Raw genomic sequence first — 16,197 nt, forward strand, 5'->3', positions numbered from 1 at the left:
TTTTTTGCTGGTTTTTGCTGGTTTTTTTGGGGGGGGGGGGGGGGGGAGGTTTTGGAAATGGGTTGGGTTAGGGTGGTTTGTTTTGGTTTGGGTTGGGTTTAAGCGAGGTCGCTTCGAATATATATATATATATATATAAATTCTGTAGGGAGGTAATTTTGGAAGGGAAGAAAGGTGGGGAGGGGCTACTTATTAGGTAAGGGAGGATTGAGGATTTCGTTGTTCTTTATGAAAAGGGGGGGGAGGTTGGGGATTTTTCTGTCTGCATTGCATGTATGCGCATATGGAAATTTCAACAAGCTCAATTCTCAAGGCTCCGCTGTGATTTAATCATGTAACTCTGCCCTTCCTGTCGGTATATCCATATCGACCTTAGCTAGTAGTAGTAGTAGTAGTTGGGGAGCTCACCCGTGAACCAGGGTTCACGGGCCACTTGGCATGCCTCGCTTAGCATGTCAGCAGTCAAGGGACCCCCAACTTGACAAGTAAACCTATTAGCTAGCTAGGGCACGTGATTCCTTCTAATCATATAGAAGGAATCAGCTCCCCTGAGCCTTGGGGAGCAGACAGAATTCAGATACCTTATCAACCGAGTGTTTTGCAATTGCAAGTACTTTGACGACCTTACGAAGTTACGAATATATTCCTAATCGCTTGGAAGCAATCCAACACTTCCTTCTTTCTTTCTTTCTTTCTTTCTTTCTTTCTTTCTTTCTTTCTTTCTTTTTTCTTTTTTTCTTTTTTTCTTTTTTTCTTTTTTTCTTTTTTTCTTTCTTTCCCTCCTTCTATTATCCGACCCGTTCTGATTTCATCTCCTACGCCTCTTTTGTTTTTTCTCCCGCGCCCTTAATCTGGGAGTTTCAAGAAGCGTGTTAAAAGAAAGAAAGTGGAAAGGGAAAGGGAACTAGAACGAACTCCTTCCTCAAAAAAAAGGGAAAGGAAAAAAACCGAAACCCCACCCTTCCCCCCTCACCCCCCACCCCAAAAAGAAGATATTTTTATCATCAAGAATTCCGAGAATCCTCCATCGCTACCACCCCATTCATTCACCCATCCACTCACTCACTCACCCACCCATATGTACGTACCCCCCTCCCCCCTTCCCCCTCTTCCCCTAAACCAAGAAGCCCAGCGGCTCATACGGCTCACAAGCATTGCTCGCTCGCTCGCGTGCTCAAAAAAGCGCCCCATCAGCAACGAACGCACCAAAGGGTTTCTCCAAGATTCAAAATTTCAATATTCAACAGAGAGGAACGGAAATGGAATGAAAAATGCAAAGATCTTTTTCAAGGTGCCGCCACAACGCACTCCTCACTGACCTCCACCCGCGTCGTCTTGACCACCCCTCCCCCCTTGCCCGCTCCGTCCGACGTCCTCTTCTCCCCCTTTGCAGCCCGCAGCATCTCGCGCCGCTCGCGCTCGCGGTACGCGCGCGTGCCCATCTTGGGCGAGCCGGGACCGAGCTCGTCGTCTGCGTCGGTAGTGGTGATGGTGGTGGTGGGCGGCTTTGCGTGGAAGGGCGAGTGCGTGCAGAAATGCGAGTTGTTGCTGTGTGAGCGCGAGTGCAGGTGGGGGTGGGTATTGTTGCTGGAGGAGCGGCTGGGGCTGGGCGATGACCAGATGGACGTGCTGACGGTGGTGGGCGTTGGCGAGATGGCGGGTGTGCGGTGCGGCAAGGGGGAGGTCGGGTCGTGGCTGCTTGAGCGGTCGGTCGGCTTGTGACGGTTGTCCTGGGGGGAGGCGGGTTGGCTTCGATGGTGGCCGGGCGGGGAGGGGGAGGATGAGGATGAGGGGGAGGGTGAGGATGGGGCGAAGAAGGGGAGGTGGACTGTGGTGCGGAAGAGAGAGAAGAAGCCGCGGGTGTGGGTGCTGTGGGTGCTGTGGATGGGCAAAGTTGATGGGTGGAGCGGTGTTGACGAGGTAGCGGACGAAGGGTTGTATGCCGAGCCCGGGCTCATCTTCTGTAGGGAAGAGACGCTGGTGCTGGTAGTGTCGAAGGGTGTCGTGTTTTCAAAGAAGGTGCCTTGGGATCCTTTTCGGGTGTTCATTGAAATCATGCTAATCTATGGTCAGAAAATCCTCTACAGATATATCGAACAGGGGAAGGGGAGAGGGAACGGGGAGAAGATGGAAGAGAGAAGAGTCAGGAAACTTACGTATCACCACCCATTGCCGTCGAGGCCTGACTGTCCTTCCTCTTATCCCCATCCAGATATTTCATAGCCTTGCCGACAAGATCAAAACGGCTTCCAAAGGATCTCCCTCCGCTGTTGAAAGTCCCACTGCCGTGTCCACTTCCACTAGCGCTTCCGCGTCTCTCGTCTCTGCTCAGCTTCAGGCTCGGCCAGACCTTCCCAGCACCGCACATGACCAACCACTTGCGGTAGCTGTCCACGGCATCATCGTTGAAGCCAAAGAACAAGAACATGCTGAACGCCATGGCGATACCACCCCATCCGTTCCATTGCAGCGAAGGCTGGTTCTCGGTATGGATGAACAGTACCGGGTTCCATGTGACAGGGTTGTGCACGCGTGCCCACGAGTACTTGACGAAGGAGGTGGGGATGGCGAGCCAAATGAACACGGATTGAACGGGCAGGTAGATGAGCATCGTTGAGAGGGAGATGATGACGAGTTTGATGAATTTGCGCGGGGCGAGACCAGAGCCGGTTGATGTAAGAGCAGCGCTGATGGTGCGGCGATGCTTGTAGAGCCGGGTGAGCATGATAACTGGAGTTTTGCTTGTTAGTTACTGATATCCTTGTTCCCGTTAGGATGGAAGGTAAAGAAGACTGACTGGCATAGTACACATTCAGCAGAGTGAACAGCGGGCACCATATGATGATAATGATCAGCATCGGCCACGAGTTATCCAACTGATCTCCACACCCCCATACTGGCGCAATCATATACCGACCAGCCTGTACCACGTAATGCAACGCCATTTGTATGACAGGGATGGCCCAGCAGAATAGCACATCACCAAGCAGCTTGCGTCGTCTTTGTGCCTTCGTCTGGTTGAAGACCGCATGCTCGGTGTCCAGTGCATCAGCTAAGCCTTTTGTTAAACAGCAGAGAGAGGTAGCAAGAGCCATGGTGATGGGGAAGCGGAATAGGCTTTCGACGTCACAGACGCCGTAGCCGATCCACCATTCTGACCAGTCATCGTTGGGCCAGAGGAGGGCGTTGACGAAAGTCTGCAGATTGACGTAGTTTACGACGAAGATGATGCTGCAGGCTGCGACGTTATTGACGCGGTAGAAAGAGCGAAGAGGCAGGTAGGTGATGATGAGCGCGATGACGGCGAAGATAGGAAGGGCAATGGCGTTGGCTGCGTTGGCAACGACGGTTGGTGGTACGCCTGTGTCCGTCGTGATAAATGCTGGGAGAGCATCTGAGTTCTCCATCTTGAATAGGAGGGAAGAGAATGAGGAGGATGTTTGCTGAGATGGACTCGAGTTGAGCGAGGAGGCCGAATTTGTATGGATAATGAAATGAGTCTGTACCAGGCTTGAGACGGGGTCTCGAGCAAAAGCAAGAATGAAGGCTTTCTCTCAGACAAAGAGGTAGATCACTGTCTCTTGCAGAGTTGTGGATTTGCGTGTGTGGTACGGGCGTTGGTCATGAAGGAATCAGTTTGCCGGGAGAGGATAAATAATTCAGGGGATCACAGACATATACTTGACCCATGGCCAAACCCATGGTCAATAGGTACACTGATGGTATTGAGAGATGTGATAGTATCTCTTTTCTATTGAGGACTTTGCTATTGAGATGTGTAGTGGCGTCGCTAAGCGAGCTTATTGAAGACCCGAAGGAGATGTCAATAGTAAGCGAGAAGCGGGCCACGAATGCTTTCGAAGGTCGAGGAACTGAATATCGGAAAGGAAAAGAAAAAAAGGATACAAGGTGAATCGAAGCCGAAAGGCGTGATGTCTGTAGCAGATAAATGCATCGGACCAATGTAAAAAACGAACCTCTTTGATGCAATGTTGAAATTTGGCGATTGAAAAAGGTGAGGGGATCTGTTTTGCCTCTTCTGCTGGAATTCTATCAGGCCGGCTCTCCAGCTGCAGGTCTCGAACAAGAAATTCAAGACTCCAAATCTCCGGGTACTGCCACTACCACTTGGGGGCGATTTGGGAAGTTGAGGGGCGCTTTTCACAGGAGGTGTCTGGACTCTTGCAGATCGCCACATCCGAGCCCAAATACATCGCAACGAAAAGCATCGACAAAATAGCACATGCGATAGATAGACAGAAAATTTGTGTAAAAAATGCATCTGACCAGGACTCTACAGTCCTCAGGCAGGAGATAGCTGCAGTATCAGAATTTAGACATTAAAGCTGCTTCACGAGCATCAGGAGCTGTAGATGCTCAAAATATCCGTACTGTTCGAATAGGCAACCTGGCACGTCGTACCATAGTCCCCCGCAATCGTCGCCCTCTCAGCCAACCAATTCGTCAAATCACTTTCACGGCAGCTCTCCCCTGGGCCATCAGAGCAGCCATCTAAGCTCTGCGGGCTGTCGTTGACAAGTACTCTGTAATAGTTTCCTCTATCAAAGCTGAAGCTGTCGCACGCCATCTTCTCAATGGCCACGTTCGTGAGGAAAGGCAGGATGTGGCTAGATTTCCACGCTCGGCGGTGGTTGATCCTGTCTGTAGGCATGGTTCCATTGATGTTGTTCGCGCCTGAGAAAGCGGAGTTGTTGAACAGTCCTAGTGCGACAAGCACCGTAGGAGGGTGCTGTCGATGCGTAAAAGAGATGTACAGATCTTGGTCTGTGGTGTCGTTGGACATCTTGTCCTGGGTGGACATCAGGGCGTTGAAAGTGGCGTTGACCCATGGGAAGCCAATTGCTCCCGATAATGGATTTCCGTAGCCAGCATTATAGTGGTACATGATGTCGTTCGTGTATTCGAATCCCAACCATTCGTTTGGTGTGAGGACTTCCAGGTCGCAGAACGGAGAGGAGCCTCGAATTACGGTTTCGTAGCCACAGAGGAGAGACATGGCGTAGATGTCCGTGTCTGTGAAGTTGAAAGCTGGAGCAGCAGCATTGAATCTTGCGGCAGGGGGCTCTGTGTAAGCACTGCGGAAAATCTAGGATTAAGTTAGGATATATGTTCTCCGTCAGAGCTCCGAGCTCGGAACATACACTTGATTGATTGCTACCTGTAGAGCCGATGAATTTGGAACAGCTCTTGTACGGCGTCAAAGAATTGGCCCCCTCTTCCTTTCTCTCCGAAATGGGCACAACTTGGCTGGAGAAACTATCATCCGCCAGCCCTTCAGCGAAATACTCTGCACTCTTGACTGTCCGCTCGGCACTCGACGCGAATATCTTTTGGGGATTCCTCAATCCCGGGTATCTCTGTGCAACATCCAACCCCAACCTCGTGGCCTCCAGCTTACCACTCTTGGTCAGCTTTTCCTGGTCAGCGGCCGTGATGGGGCTCTCCCATGTTGCGAGGAAGGACAAAACTGGAATCTTAGACCAGTCAACTACGGTATTGGAGAGCTTTTCAACGAAGGGCTCGATGAAATTCTCGTACTCATAGTCGTTTGCATAGATAGCTGCATGGCGGATGAGGTACGCTGCCCGAGTTACCTGACAACCCTGCGGTGGGCTTGGGTCGAGCGGAGGATCGAGCGGGTCGAAAGGAGGCGTCACACCTGCAAGATGCTCTATGGGATCGAAGTGGTAGGAGTTGGGGGAGTGGGAGAGAGCGCCGGAGGCGAGTAGAGCAATTGAAACGACTGTAGAGGGATACATGCTGTTGGGGGTGGGAGGAAGGGAGGGGGAAGAGGGGGGGGGTTGTTGAACAGGATGGAGATGCAGAAATAGAAAAAGATAGGTAGAGAGGAAGAAGATAAGAATGGACGCCAACCTACCCTGTTGCCCTGTTGATATATTTAAACAAGCTTACTTATCTATGCGTATACAACCTAGAAAGACCAGCTCACTTAGCGACCTAGGTACCCGCTTCCCATTTCCCGTCTCGCATCAACATCAACTTCATGACCAGCGGCCGATCCTGCCAAGGCACTAGCGCCATCCAGGAATAGTCTCTAGATCTAGGAGCAAGTACTACTACTACTAGTTCGGCGGTACAGCTATTAGCGTTCCTCAAGGATCTTCCAAAGCTTTAAAAGTGGGCTGCGCTCCAATTTATTAAACTACGTCGCCCCACCGTAAGTCAGATACTAGCATTTTAGCATATATTATTTAATGCACGAACCTGATTAAATGGCCCCCGATGTTAGACCATTATGCATAAAATCAATCACACTCAAATTCGCCTATTTGCAAGAGTGATTGAATTATTCTTCCCGATGAGTATGAGAGGTACCATAAAGGGAGGTAGGGGGTCGTGTCAAGGGTCCTAAAACCCTCTACTATCTGAGATGATCATTAATCCGCTTGAAATCAGTACTGAGCCCTATCTAGGAATAGTTTAGGTAGTAGACTGACAGTCCCTGATCTCCTATAGCCGTTCCCGTCTAATTTTTTTTTTGAAATGGTTTATGAAAGAGCTCGCTTCAAAATCTAGAAGCAGTCTAATAATATCGTTGTGATTACAATTTGATAAAATACGTGCCAAGACATTTCTCGGTGTCGCTGCCTCGGTTTATGTATCAACGCTTTAAGAGATTTAGAATCGGAATAGATCGATTCAGCAAAAGTTCGCAGAGGTAATGAGCACAGAACCGTGCAGGAAGTCCCGGGAATATGATTGAAGCTATTTTTAAGTCAATTACATATTAGAAAGTAACGTGACAGGCTGCTTTATTCTTTTTCTTGGTTCCAATTCAAGAGCGTATACTCGTATACAACAATCCCATGGTCACATCGGCGCATTGGAGACTTTCATAGTCACGTGTGGCATGACCACACTCACTTGAGCAAATTTGCGATGCTTCGCGCACCTTGTTACTTCACTCAAGAGAAGCTGCATGCCAATGTTTTCGTGCACCCAATCGTTTGTCGCGCCAACATTTGTTTCTGCATAGGGCTGCTAGCTAGGGACTCAAGTCGCCTTTTTCTCTACTGTTGTTTTTCTCATCTAGATACTAGCCCTCAAGCCAGCCAGCGCTCCAAACACAGCATCGAAGCTGCCCTCGAACCGCTCCTCGATCTTCTTCCAGTTCACCACCTGCCAGATCCCCTTGGCGTAAGAAGCCTTGTCATTCAGATACTGCAGGTAGTAGGCATGTTCCCACATGTCGACGCCCAGCAGAGGCTTCTTCCCAGCAGGCACGATATCCTGGTCTTTGCTGGTGGTGATCTCCAAAATCCCGCTCTCCACATCCTGCACCAGCCATCCCCAGCCGCTCCCTTTCAGCCCCAGCAGCGTGGCGTTGAACTTCTCCTGGAACTTCTCGACCGAGCCCCAGCGGGCGGCCAGAGCAGCGCTCAGCTTGGGGGCCGCGGAGATCTGGGCGTTCGGGGAGGATGAGGGAGTCAGGTTCTCCCAGAACAGCGTGTGGTTGATGTGACCTCCCGCACTGAAGTTGAGATTGTTTTGGAGGTGGATCTGTGTGACGATGTCGTTCTTGGTAGAGGCCGTGGCTTGGGAGGCCAGGGTTGCGTTGAGGACGTTGATATAAGTCTGGTGGTGCTTGGTGTGGTGCAGAGTCATAATTTGAGAGCTGATTTGCGGCTCGAGTGCCTGAGGGCTGTTAGTATTGCTCGCAATATGACACTGGGTTTGGTACATCGTAGGCATATGGGAGAGGTGGGAGTGTAAAGGCCATCTTGAGATTTGCGGATATCTTGCTTGTGAGAATTCCTGTGAGAGCAAAATCTTGAGCGATTTGAGGTTGAGGTCGATATTGATGCGTGGAGTGGAAGGAGGGGAAGTGAAAACGAGGGGTAGCTTTTGGCTCTCAGCACGTCACTCCAGAGTCCTCCGCATCATCCACACCCATGCGAAGAATTCTACCATTGCTTCATAACTATTGGCTGTGGGTGCCAAGTGCTGACGAGCATTTGCGCTGGATTGAGAGAATTAACCGTTGACATAAAACAAAGTCTCGCTTAGCACTCTAGCGAATGGGAGGTGGGATCCATAACCCACCGACGCGGCTGCATCGACTTGGGAAGACCACGCGCTTCTGTATACGCCTACCTGGAGTGACTATTGTCACTAGCTGACTGTTATACATGCCAGATCAGCAACCGATATATCTCAAGTCGACGTCGACCTATAGTCTGTCTTCGGCCAACGCTATTAAAACCGCTAAAAACCATCAGATCTATGTCTTTCTTCTTCAACCTCTTATCTATGCTCACTCGCGGCGCCGTATGTTTTCTACCAGGGTAAAGTAATTTCTTCTGTTTCTGGCGGCGGCTAGGGAAACGCTGTGTAGTAGATATGAAGAGGTGGAGGATGGACTTTGAGATCTGGCCGTAAGATGAAATCATGCTGCAGGCTGGCTAGAAAAGAAAGTTTTGAACTCAAATTTGATCTCTCCCAGGGTGTTAGCAGGGGCGCGAGAAGTATCATGTGTTCTACAGGTGTCATCCCCCTCTTTCCATGAACAAAGTGGATCGCATTTACACTGAAAATACTGAAGTCTCCATGTCGGCCAAAGCTTAGTTACTACCCGTCTTATTTCTGTCTGACCATCTACTCTGTAGAAAATAGCGCTTTCTCTTGGTCACAGGAGGTTTTCTTGGCTACTATGCCAAATTGCTTTTGAGCTGCGTGGATCGTGCTGCATCGTCTTTAGCTGAAGTGGTGTCTGGACGTCTGAATAGGAGCTGAGACCCTGGAAAATGACTCGAATCTAGCTGGGTCGGTCTGAGCAATAACACGAGTAGCCAATGAAAACTGACACAGCCTACAGTGGTCAATCGGATCATCATTTTCTCGGATTTTCTAAAGGCAGTTGAGATACCTACCGGTACTGTCTGTCATTAAACATTTGCTTACCCTGCGAGGCAGCCTCTGGAAGAAGTCGAAACATGAAAGGGGTAGGCCCTTAGCAACTAAGCGAGTTTCCTCTGTAGCAGAATTCAAGCTCTAGGCTCTTTCCTGAACATCTACTATACGTAGTATATGCACTGTATCTTGAGTATTCCAAACTCAGTAGCAAAGGTTATCTGAGCCTGGGATTTACCAGTCCAGAAATTCATAATCCTTCTCCAGATCAAGAGCACCTGATCCCTGCCTTCGCCTGGTCAGAGATCCCCCTTTCTGTTCTTGTCTAGAGATACCTAATTTTGGCGAGCGTTTATCGATCACCTGCTCCAGTCCGAATATCAAGCCAACCATCTGCAGGCTAGTGCTGAAGAGTTGCCCCAGAACTGTGGCTCAAATATCTCGGCAGTCTTGCCCTGGGATTTCGGGGATCAACAACCGCGGACGCTTTCCGGGTGATGATCCACCCTGCATTACCCCAATCTACAACGTACATGTCAGCCTCCCTCGAGATCTCACCTGTCATGAGCGCCAAATCCTCAGACCCCAGAAGTAGAAAACCATCCAGACTGTGAATTTACCTGTAGGATTGTCAAGTTGACTTGTTCAGTCCATTCCTGTCGCGTTTTCGCCCAGAATGGAAGGAACCTGTCTCTGCGGCGCCATCAGAGTCCGCGTCAACGACCCTGACTTGTTCACGAAGAAGAGAGGCCACATCTGCAGATGTACAAACTGCAAGAAGACGGCTGGATCTGGTATGTTTACATATTCCAACCCATCGTCCAATCCTATTTTTCCCACCATTTCCTAACCAGGTTCGAACCGTTGGACTGCAATACTTGTTGATATGAGATTATAGCCGCTGCTACCAACCTGATTATCGAGGATGAGAAAGTCGAGATCATCGGTGAAGAGAACTTGAAGCGGTACGAGGACAGAGATACGTTGAGCGGGACGCCGTTGGGCAGGTTCTTTTGCTCAAATTGCGGGAAGTAAGTCTTGAGCGTTCTACAGTTAGTGGGAAATATTATTGAGGATGGTACATACAGCCCAATCAAGTCTGTGACACTACTGTACAAAGGCAAGACAGTGTTAAAGCTGGGAATCTTCCCGAAGATCCCGACACCGGAGTGGGAATCGTTCACGGGGAGCAAGCAAGAGTGGGAAAGAACGCTTGAGGGGACGGTGTTGTACAAAGGGAAGAGTTTTGGGGAGAAGATGGAGTAAGGGGCTTATTAAGGAGTGAGAGACAGTCTATAAACTTGGGAGTTAATATGATTCACTGACAAATATTCTTTCTATGTTTGCTCGGCTTGAATTTAAGAATGTGCTGAGTGCTGAACCTCCAAGCAAGATCAAGCCCACCATGAGCGATTCTAAATTGGCGCTGCTGGAAATAAGTTGACTTGGAATGTACAGGGAGCTTAGCATCACGGAGTTGGATTCCCCATGTAAAATGAATAGAAGCGCAAGAAAAGGAACACGGGCATGGGAGTGCAAGCAATATCGAATAAGCAGGAATCCAAGGAGATCTTTCTCACTAAGAATCTTTCTTATCCTGTGAGTGACCCTCGAAGCTATCATTTCTCGCCGAAAGCGGCAAAACCGTATCTGATAGTCTGATAATCTGGTCATACGGGGAAAGACTGCTGCTAACCACTGGCTTGCCAACTACCACTTTCTGGTCTCTGGTCAATTCGAGACTCGCCATGGACATTCTGCAGCAGATCCAACATGGCGTACATGGATACAAACAACCACAGTTCCCCATATCAGAAGTAAGAAATTTAGAAACACAATGCAAAATAGGAAAGATAATATGGATGAAAATACCTACGCTCGCTATGATAGAACGACTTGATTTAAGCGGAGAAGGCTTGGGCTTGGGCTTGGCTGGGCTCGGCCCGGCCCGGCCCGCTCTCTTTATTTTCTCGAGGCCAACCTCACCGGCGCGTCGCATTGAACACCAACGCGATCACCCCCCCTCCCCAACCGCGGCAAGATGGGCAAAAATAAACGCCTGAAATCCGGCACCGTATCCACCAACTCGAGGAAAAAACAAAAAACTCCCAAAACTCTAACTCGTTCTTCGGGCGTCTCGAAGTCCACTTCGGCGCAAAAGCCCGCCTCCAAACCCACAACCACCCAAGCCGTCCACTCCAAGCCCACCATCCCCTTCTCCCCCTCCGACGCCATCCTCCTGGTAGGCGAAGGCGACCTTTCCTTCGCGCGCTCGCTAATTGAAGAACACCACTGCGAGAACGTAACAGCGACGGTGCTGGAGAGCGAGAAGGAGCTGAAGGAGAAATACCCGCACGTAGTGGAGAACGTGGCCGCCGTGGAGGAGGGAGGGGGCAGCGTGAGGTACGGGGTCGACGCTGGAAAGATGAAGCCTTTCGTGGACGGGAAGGGGAGGAAGGGGCTGGGGGTCATGGACAGGGTGTTCTTCAACTTTCCGCACGTGGGAGGCAAGAGTACGGATGTGAATCGGCAGGTTAGGTATAACCAGGGTATGTTGCTACATAACATCTCTGTTTTTTTCCTGAGCGTGAAGATGGAGGGGCTAATGATGGTGGTTATGCAGAGCTCCTGGTATCGTTCTTCAAGCAGGCCTTGCCGTCCCTGTCTCCTACCAAAGGTAGCTCCATCATCGTCACGCTGTTCGAGGGCGAGCCTTATACGCTGTGGAATATCAGAGATCTAGGACGGCATTCAGGACTAGAGGTTGCGCAGAGCTTTAGATTTCAAGCAAAGGCTTACCCGGGCTATAAGCACGCGAGGACGTTGGGGGTTGTGAAGGGGAAAGACGGGAAGAAGGGAGGTGGGTGGAGGGGCGAGGAGAGAAGTGCGAGGAGTTATGTTTTTGTAAGAAAGGGGGAGGGTGCTGTTTTTGGGAACGGGAAGGGGAAGAGGGCGAAGAGCGTTAGTAGTGATGATGATGATGATGATGATGAAGAGAAGGACGAAGAGCCAGAAGAGGGGTTCGAGGATATTGAGGGGCTTGAAACTGAATCAGAAAATGAGGACGAGGATGAGTATTCCGACCACCCACCAGAAGATGATTGAAAACCTGTTCAACTCTCGCGTCACAGCGATAAAAGCGCCTCGAGGATTTGGGATTTAGGTGGCTGAATCGCTAGCCATGGGCTTATGCTACGGATACATGGGTACTTCAACTCCTTCCGTATAACGCCAGCCCGGATGTATTTGCGATCTTGCACTTTTGCAACCCAAATAGATCCCATCGCCAACTCCCTGAGATCGAATGGCAATGGCATTCAGCAAATCTATCAACACACTAACGCCGGGAAACAAGTCTAGATCTGAATGGCACCAGGCGGGACATGCATTCCATTTATGGGTAGAATCCCATCCACCATTGCGCCGTTTCCAGCACCCACAGACAGTGGCAGCAAAGCCTCGCCGAGCATACCCTCCGGATGTAAGGCGTACATCGGTGCCTCCATCGAATCTCCGTCAAGTACCACCATGTTTTGGATTGGCTGTTGACGAGCACCAAGGACGTTGATGACATCTTGGGCAAGCTGGCCACCGAGTACAGCCGTAACAGGCGCAATCTCACTGCCCAGGTTCTGCAAAAACTTGCGGAGGACCTCGGAACGAAGCGTCTCTTCTGGGAGACCTAGGGCCTTGTGCTTTTGGGTCGCCAGCCTCGTGAATGTCTTAAAGTGTTCTGCATTACTTGGCAATTGGCCGTTGTGCATTTGTAGGAATTCCCATAGGGCACGTAGACATGACAGAATCGGAGTGACAGCCTTTAATCGTCGTTTACTCTTCAGGAACTCCACGGGGAGACTCGCGGCATCGCTAGCCAAGAACCACGTAGAATAGAGTTCCCGCTTTGTGACCATCTCAACGTTCTTTCCGCCTTCCTTCTTGACCTTGACGTCGACAACACTGCGTGTCCGCGTCTCGGGTCCTTTCACGGTCGCCCTATTGCCCTTCTCTCTCTCTACCAGGTAGTCGTGCTGAATCAAATCTGAGAATATGAAGCCGTAGAAACCGTGCACACCCGCGGCGTAGAAAGCCTTGTGATTGATTCTCGTCGCCGTATTGATGATATTCAGGGAATCTGGGAGCAAATCCGTCGCAATGACAACATCAAACCGCCCAAAGTAGTCCGGACTCTTCTCTTTAACATTTTCCTGGTCCACAATAACACTGACTCTCGGGTTCAGCTTTCTGATCTGCGGCGCAGCAGCCTCGGCTCGGTTCATACCAACATCGGATTCGGAGATGAAGAACTGCGAACCAAGGTCGTTCTCGGTGATGTTCTCGTGGTCGACGACTGTAAGGGAGTGGATGCCTGCCAAGACTAGGTTCTTGGCGATCTCGTTGGCGAGCGCTTTCATGGTTATGAGGAGGATGTTGGCATTGCGGATCTTTTCTTGCGCCTGGACGCCCCAGAGTCGGATTTGTCGGTCGTAAAGGGCGATTTCATCTGGGGCTTGTTAGCTGAGCGCAAGTGGAAGTTGGGGGGGGGGGGGGGGTTACCAGCGCTGATACCAGCTTCTACTGAGGGGGCAATGAGAGGATTTGAAAGCTCCTGGGCAGGCAAAGCGGGTGCATCTGTGACAGCCTCCATTATTGTTGCGGCGTCGAGGGAGTCAGGCAGTTGAATCGATGAAGAGTTTCGAGATTGAAATGCGCCTAGTTGTTGGAGCGTCCCTTCGTTGAGCTGTTCGGACTGCGGCTCAACAGTTTACGGTGAAGTAGAGCTGCCACAGCCTGGCTACCGGCTACCGACTGATATTGAGGTGAGGTGAGGTTGTACAGTCGAAGTGAAATGAGCGTAGAAGGAGCTCGCGGTGTTGATCAGCAAACAAAATGATCAACGCGAACGCGACTATCCCCTATCTAATCGCCGAAGTCTCTTGGCCAATTGCAGCTGTCCAACCCCACGCTGCACTTACACTCAAAGTACGGTAAGGCACACCGGAACAGGAGTCAACGTCAACTCGTCAACTGATCAAAGAAGTTGCAGCGACGCCTCTCCCCTTGCGCAAATCGACATCTCCCGAACCACTTCGCCGAACTTACTCGCTCTGCATAAGTACAGCTCTTTATATTTATATCTGTTGCCTCTGCTGCAGTCGACGATCACCTGTGAACAACAGCCTCTCAGCCGCACTGCCATTACCATATGCCGAGGCCATTATCATTGATGGTAAGCCTCCTCTGCTCCTTGTCCCGAGACTTGTGTTCATATTGGGGCGCCCTACCTTCGAGGGAAAGAGGATTATACCGTCCCGAAAGGAACCCCTACTAAATGTTTCTGACCATAGTCTGGTAACTTTGATGACCCCCCTGCCTCCGATCCACACAGAGAGACGGCAGCCCGGATAGTACGAGAGATACTGGACAACACCCAGTCCTCGCACGATATCAGCCCTTCTGGCGAGCTATTCAGGGCAATAGAGCGTTTTCACGCCCGTAGAAGAGGAGAACAAGTTACGATGGAGGAGCAGGAAGGGGATAGGAGCAGGCGGCAACATCAAGGAGAGGAGCAGCAAGAAGGCTCGCCTCTGTTCGTCATGCCATCCAATCCATCAACCGAACTAACACCACGCCAAAGACCTGCAACGAGAATAGCTGGAATGACTGCGAGACGTGGCAGGTCTCGACTGGCAATGAACGAAAGAAACGTGGAGAGGAATAGAACCTTCGGGGAGAGCAGCGCAAGCAATGGCCTTGCTGATCTACAACATGCTGGTAGGCAACTTGAGCAGGCTAGCTCTACATTAAGAGCTCTTTTGGATGATCCTGTGCCCAATATTTCATCTCCCTCCTTGGAACCTTCACATCAACACCCAGGAGCCGACGCCGAACACAATTGGAGGGCCAAACGCAGGAAAATTGAAAACGAGAAAATGGAATCTGGGTTCAAAGGCTTCAGCTACGGGAGATATGGACAAGTGGAACCAGGAAAGCTCAAGATGGAAATCGTTAGCTGTGATGGAGGAATATTTTCCGAGCATGGAGGCAACTATGCTGCCGAGAACGTCTTGAAAAACGACTCGACGGTTTACTGCACAAAGAGTAATCGATGTAATCTGGTTCTTAGGCATCAAGGAGGCACTGCCTTCTCTTTGAAAGAACTCATCATCAAGGCGCCCCACTCTGGTTACACAGCTCCGTAAGGCTTGACATGCCCAGGTGGCAGCAGCTCATATACTAACAATCTCACAGTGTTCAGGAAGGAATGGTCTTCATCTCTATGACGTCCGATGATCTTCTAACCCGCACAGCCCAATATCAGATACAATATTCTCCAGCAAAGCCAAGGCGCTTGGGAACCCAACGGCCGAACGAGCTACCACCAGTCACTTCACTCCAACATGATGGTGATGGCACCATGACAACAGCTCAGGTCCGCGCACGTCGATTGTACCACATAGGTCTGGAAGACGAGGAATGTGATTACCGGACCGCACAAATACCATTCGAGTTCACAGAAAACGCACCCCCGTTCCAAGTAACAACAGAATGCAGCGACACAGAGGACGACGAGCCTCCGGCTCAATCATCCCGGCATCGCACACTTCACCGAGTGATGAGTACCATCCGATTCGAGGATCCCGACACCAGCGAAGAAGACGTCGACACTGCGGCAGCGCAGTGGCATGTAGACTATATTGCCGGCATGGGTCGGGCACATCGTCTCAGGCGCCGAGAAACAGCAAGCAACATTACATTGGCAGAAGCTGAAGAAGCATCTCAAATCGCCACCCAGGAAGCAGTCAGAGCCGTAGGAGGTGAGCTTATGGCACCTCACGCCAGATTCTTTATCGAGAGGGATAAGAGCAAATGCACTGTCAAATTCGATCCGCCCGTCAGTGGACGGTTCATTCTGTTGAAAATGTGGAGCCCACATCATAGCTCATCGAGCAATATCGATATACAGAGCGTGGTAGCAAAGGGGTTCGCGGGACCGAGGTTTTTCCCTGCTATTACTATGAGATGAGAAGATAACGGGCGGAAAGGGCACTTCTGAAACTAGATCGTAACTTGATGGGGCGGCATTTTCCATGATGGAATAGAATCATCACGTGGACAGCAGAACATTTTTGATCGCGTTATTTGGCCTTTGGTCACGAATAGCAGTGACTTGTGAAGCCCCATGGGCTGCTCAACATATATCGATGTTCTATGCCGAATTTCGCACGGTGAGCGCATACTCCGTACTGTTCAAAGAGCAGTGGAGGGTCTATTGCGTGTGAGTGAGGTTTACAAAGTATTTATAAT

General features: G+C 50.4%; 7 protein-coding genes across 7 annotated transcripts; 3 read left to right on the forward strand and 4 right to left on the reverse strand.

Moving 5' to 3' along the window:
• Nucleotides 1-1,286: 1,286 nt before the first annotated feature.
• On the reverse strand, nucleotides 1,287-3,407 carry L3040_007240 (uncharacterized protein; the record flags this gene model as incomplete). The annotated part of the gene is made up of 3 exons (XM_007290193.1): nucleotides 1,287-2,058; nucleotides 2,157-2,730; nucleotides 2,798-3,407. 3 exons carry the CDS (start codon nucleotides 3,405-3,407, stop codon nucleotides 1,287-1,289), a joined length of 1,956 nt encoding a protein of 651 aa, XP_007290255.1.
• A 953-nt stretch (nucleotides 3,408-4,360) lies between these two features.
• On the reverse strand, nucleotides 4,361-5,780 carry L3040_007241 (uncharacterized protein; the record flags this gene model as incomplete). The annotated part of the gene is made up of 2 exons (XM_007290194.2): nucleotides 4,361-5,107; nucleotides 5,163-5,780. 2 exons carry the CDS (start codon nucleotides 5,778-5,780, stop codon nucleotides 4,361-4,363), a joined length of 1,365 nt encoding a protein of 454 aa, XP_007290256.2.
• Nucleotides 5,781-7,071: 1,291 nt separating this feature from the next.
• Nucleotides 7,072-7,762, reverse strand: L3040_007242 (uncharacterized protein; the record flags this gene model as incomplete). Its single annotated transcript, XM_007290195.1, has 2 exons — nucleotides 7,072-7,677; nucleotides 7,724-7,762. The coding sequence occupies 2 exons, from the start codon at nucleotides 7,760-7,762 to the stop codon at nucleotides 7,072-7,074; spliced, it is 645 nt and encodes a 214-aa protein (XP_007290257.1).
• A 1,806-nt stretch (nucleotides 7,763-9,568) lies between these two features.
• On the forward strand, nucleotides 9,569-10,158 carry L3040_007243 (uncharacterized protein; the record flags this gene model as incomplete). The annotated part of the gene is made up of 3 exons (XM_007290196.2): nucleotides 9,569-9,686; nucleotides 9,791-9,923; nucleotides 9,981-10,158. 3 exons carry the CDS (start codon nucleotides 9,569-9,571, stop codon nucleotides 10,156-10,158), a joined length of 429 nt encoding a protein of 142 aa, XP_007290258.2.
• Nucleotides 10,159-10,933: 775 nt separating this feature from the next.
• On the forward strand, nucleotides 10,934-11,997 carry L3040_007244 (uncharacterized protein; the record flags this gene model as incomplete). Its single annotated transcript, XM_007290197.2, has 2 exons — nucleotides 10,934-11,441; nucleotides 11,516-11,997. The coding sequence occupies 2 exons, from the start codon at nucleotides 10,934-10,936 to the stop codon at nucleotides 11,995-11,997; spliced, it is 990 nt and encodes a 329-aa protein (XP_007290259.2).
• Nucleotides 11,998-12,248: 251 nt separating this feature from the next.
• L3040_007245 (uncharacterized protein) lies at nucleotides 12,249-13,537 on the reverse strand (the record flags this gene model as incomplete). The annotated part of the gene is made up of 2 exons (XM_007290198.2): nucleotides 12,249-13,393; nucleotides 13,447-13,537. The coding sequence occupies 2 exons, from the start codon at nucleotides 13,535-13,537 to the stop codon at nucleotides 12,249-12,251; spliced, it is 1,236 nt and encodes a 411-aa protein (XP_007290260.2).
• An 871-nt stretch (nucleotides 13,538-14,408) lies between these two features.
• On the forward strand, nucleotides 14,409-15,916 carry L3040_007246 (uncharacterized protein; the record flags this gene model as incomplete). The annotated part of the gene is made up of 3 exons (XM_066156203.1): nucleotides 14,409-14,479; nucleotides 14,528-15,088; nucleotides 15,142-15,916. The coding sequence occupies 3 exons, from the start codon at nucleotides 14,409-14,411 to the stop codon at nucleotides 15,914-15,916; spliced, it is 1,407 nt and encodes a 468-aa protein (XP_066011008.1).
• Between the last annotated feature and the right edge of the window lie 281 nt (nucleotides 15,917-16,197).

This window comes from Drepanopeziza brunnea (assembly GCF_022702325.1).
Source record: "Drepanopeziza brunnea f. sp. 'multigermtubi' strain 214-2 chromosome Unknown ctg12, whole genome shotgun sequence".
Taxonomy (NCBI): Eukaryota; Fungi; Ascomycota; class Leotiomycetes; order Helotiales; family Drepanopezizaceae; genus Drepanopeziza; species Drepanopeziza brunnea.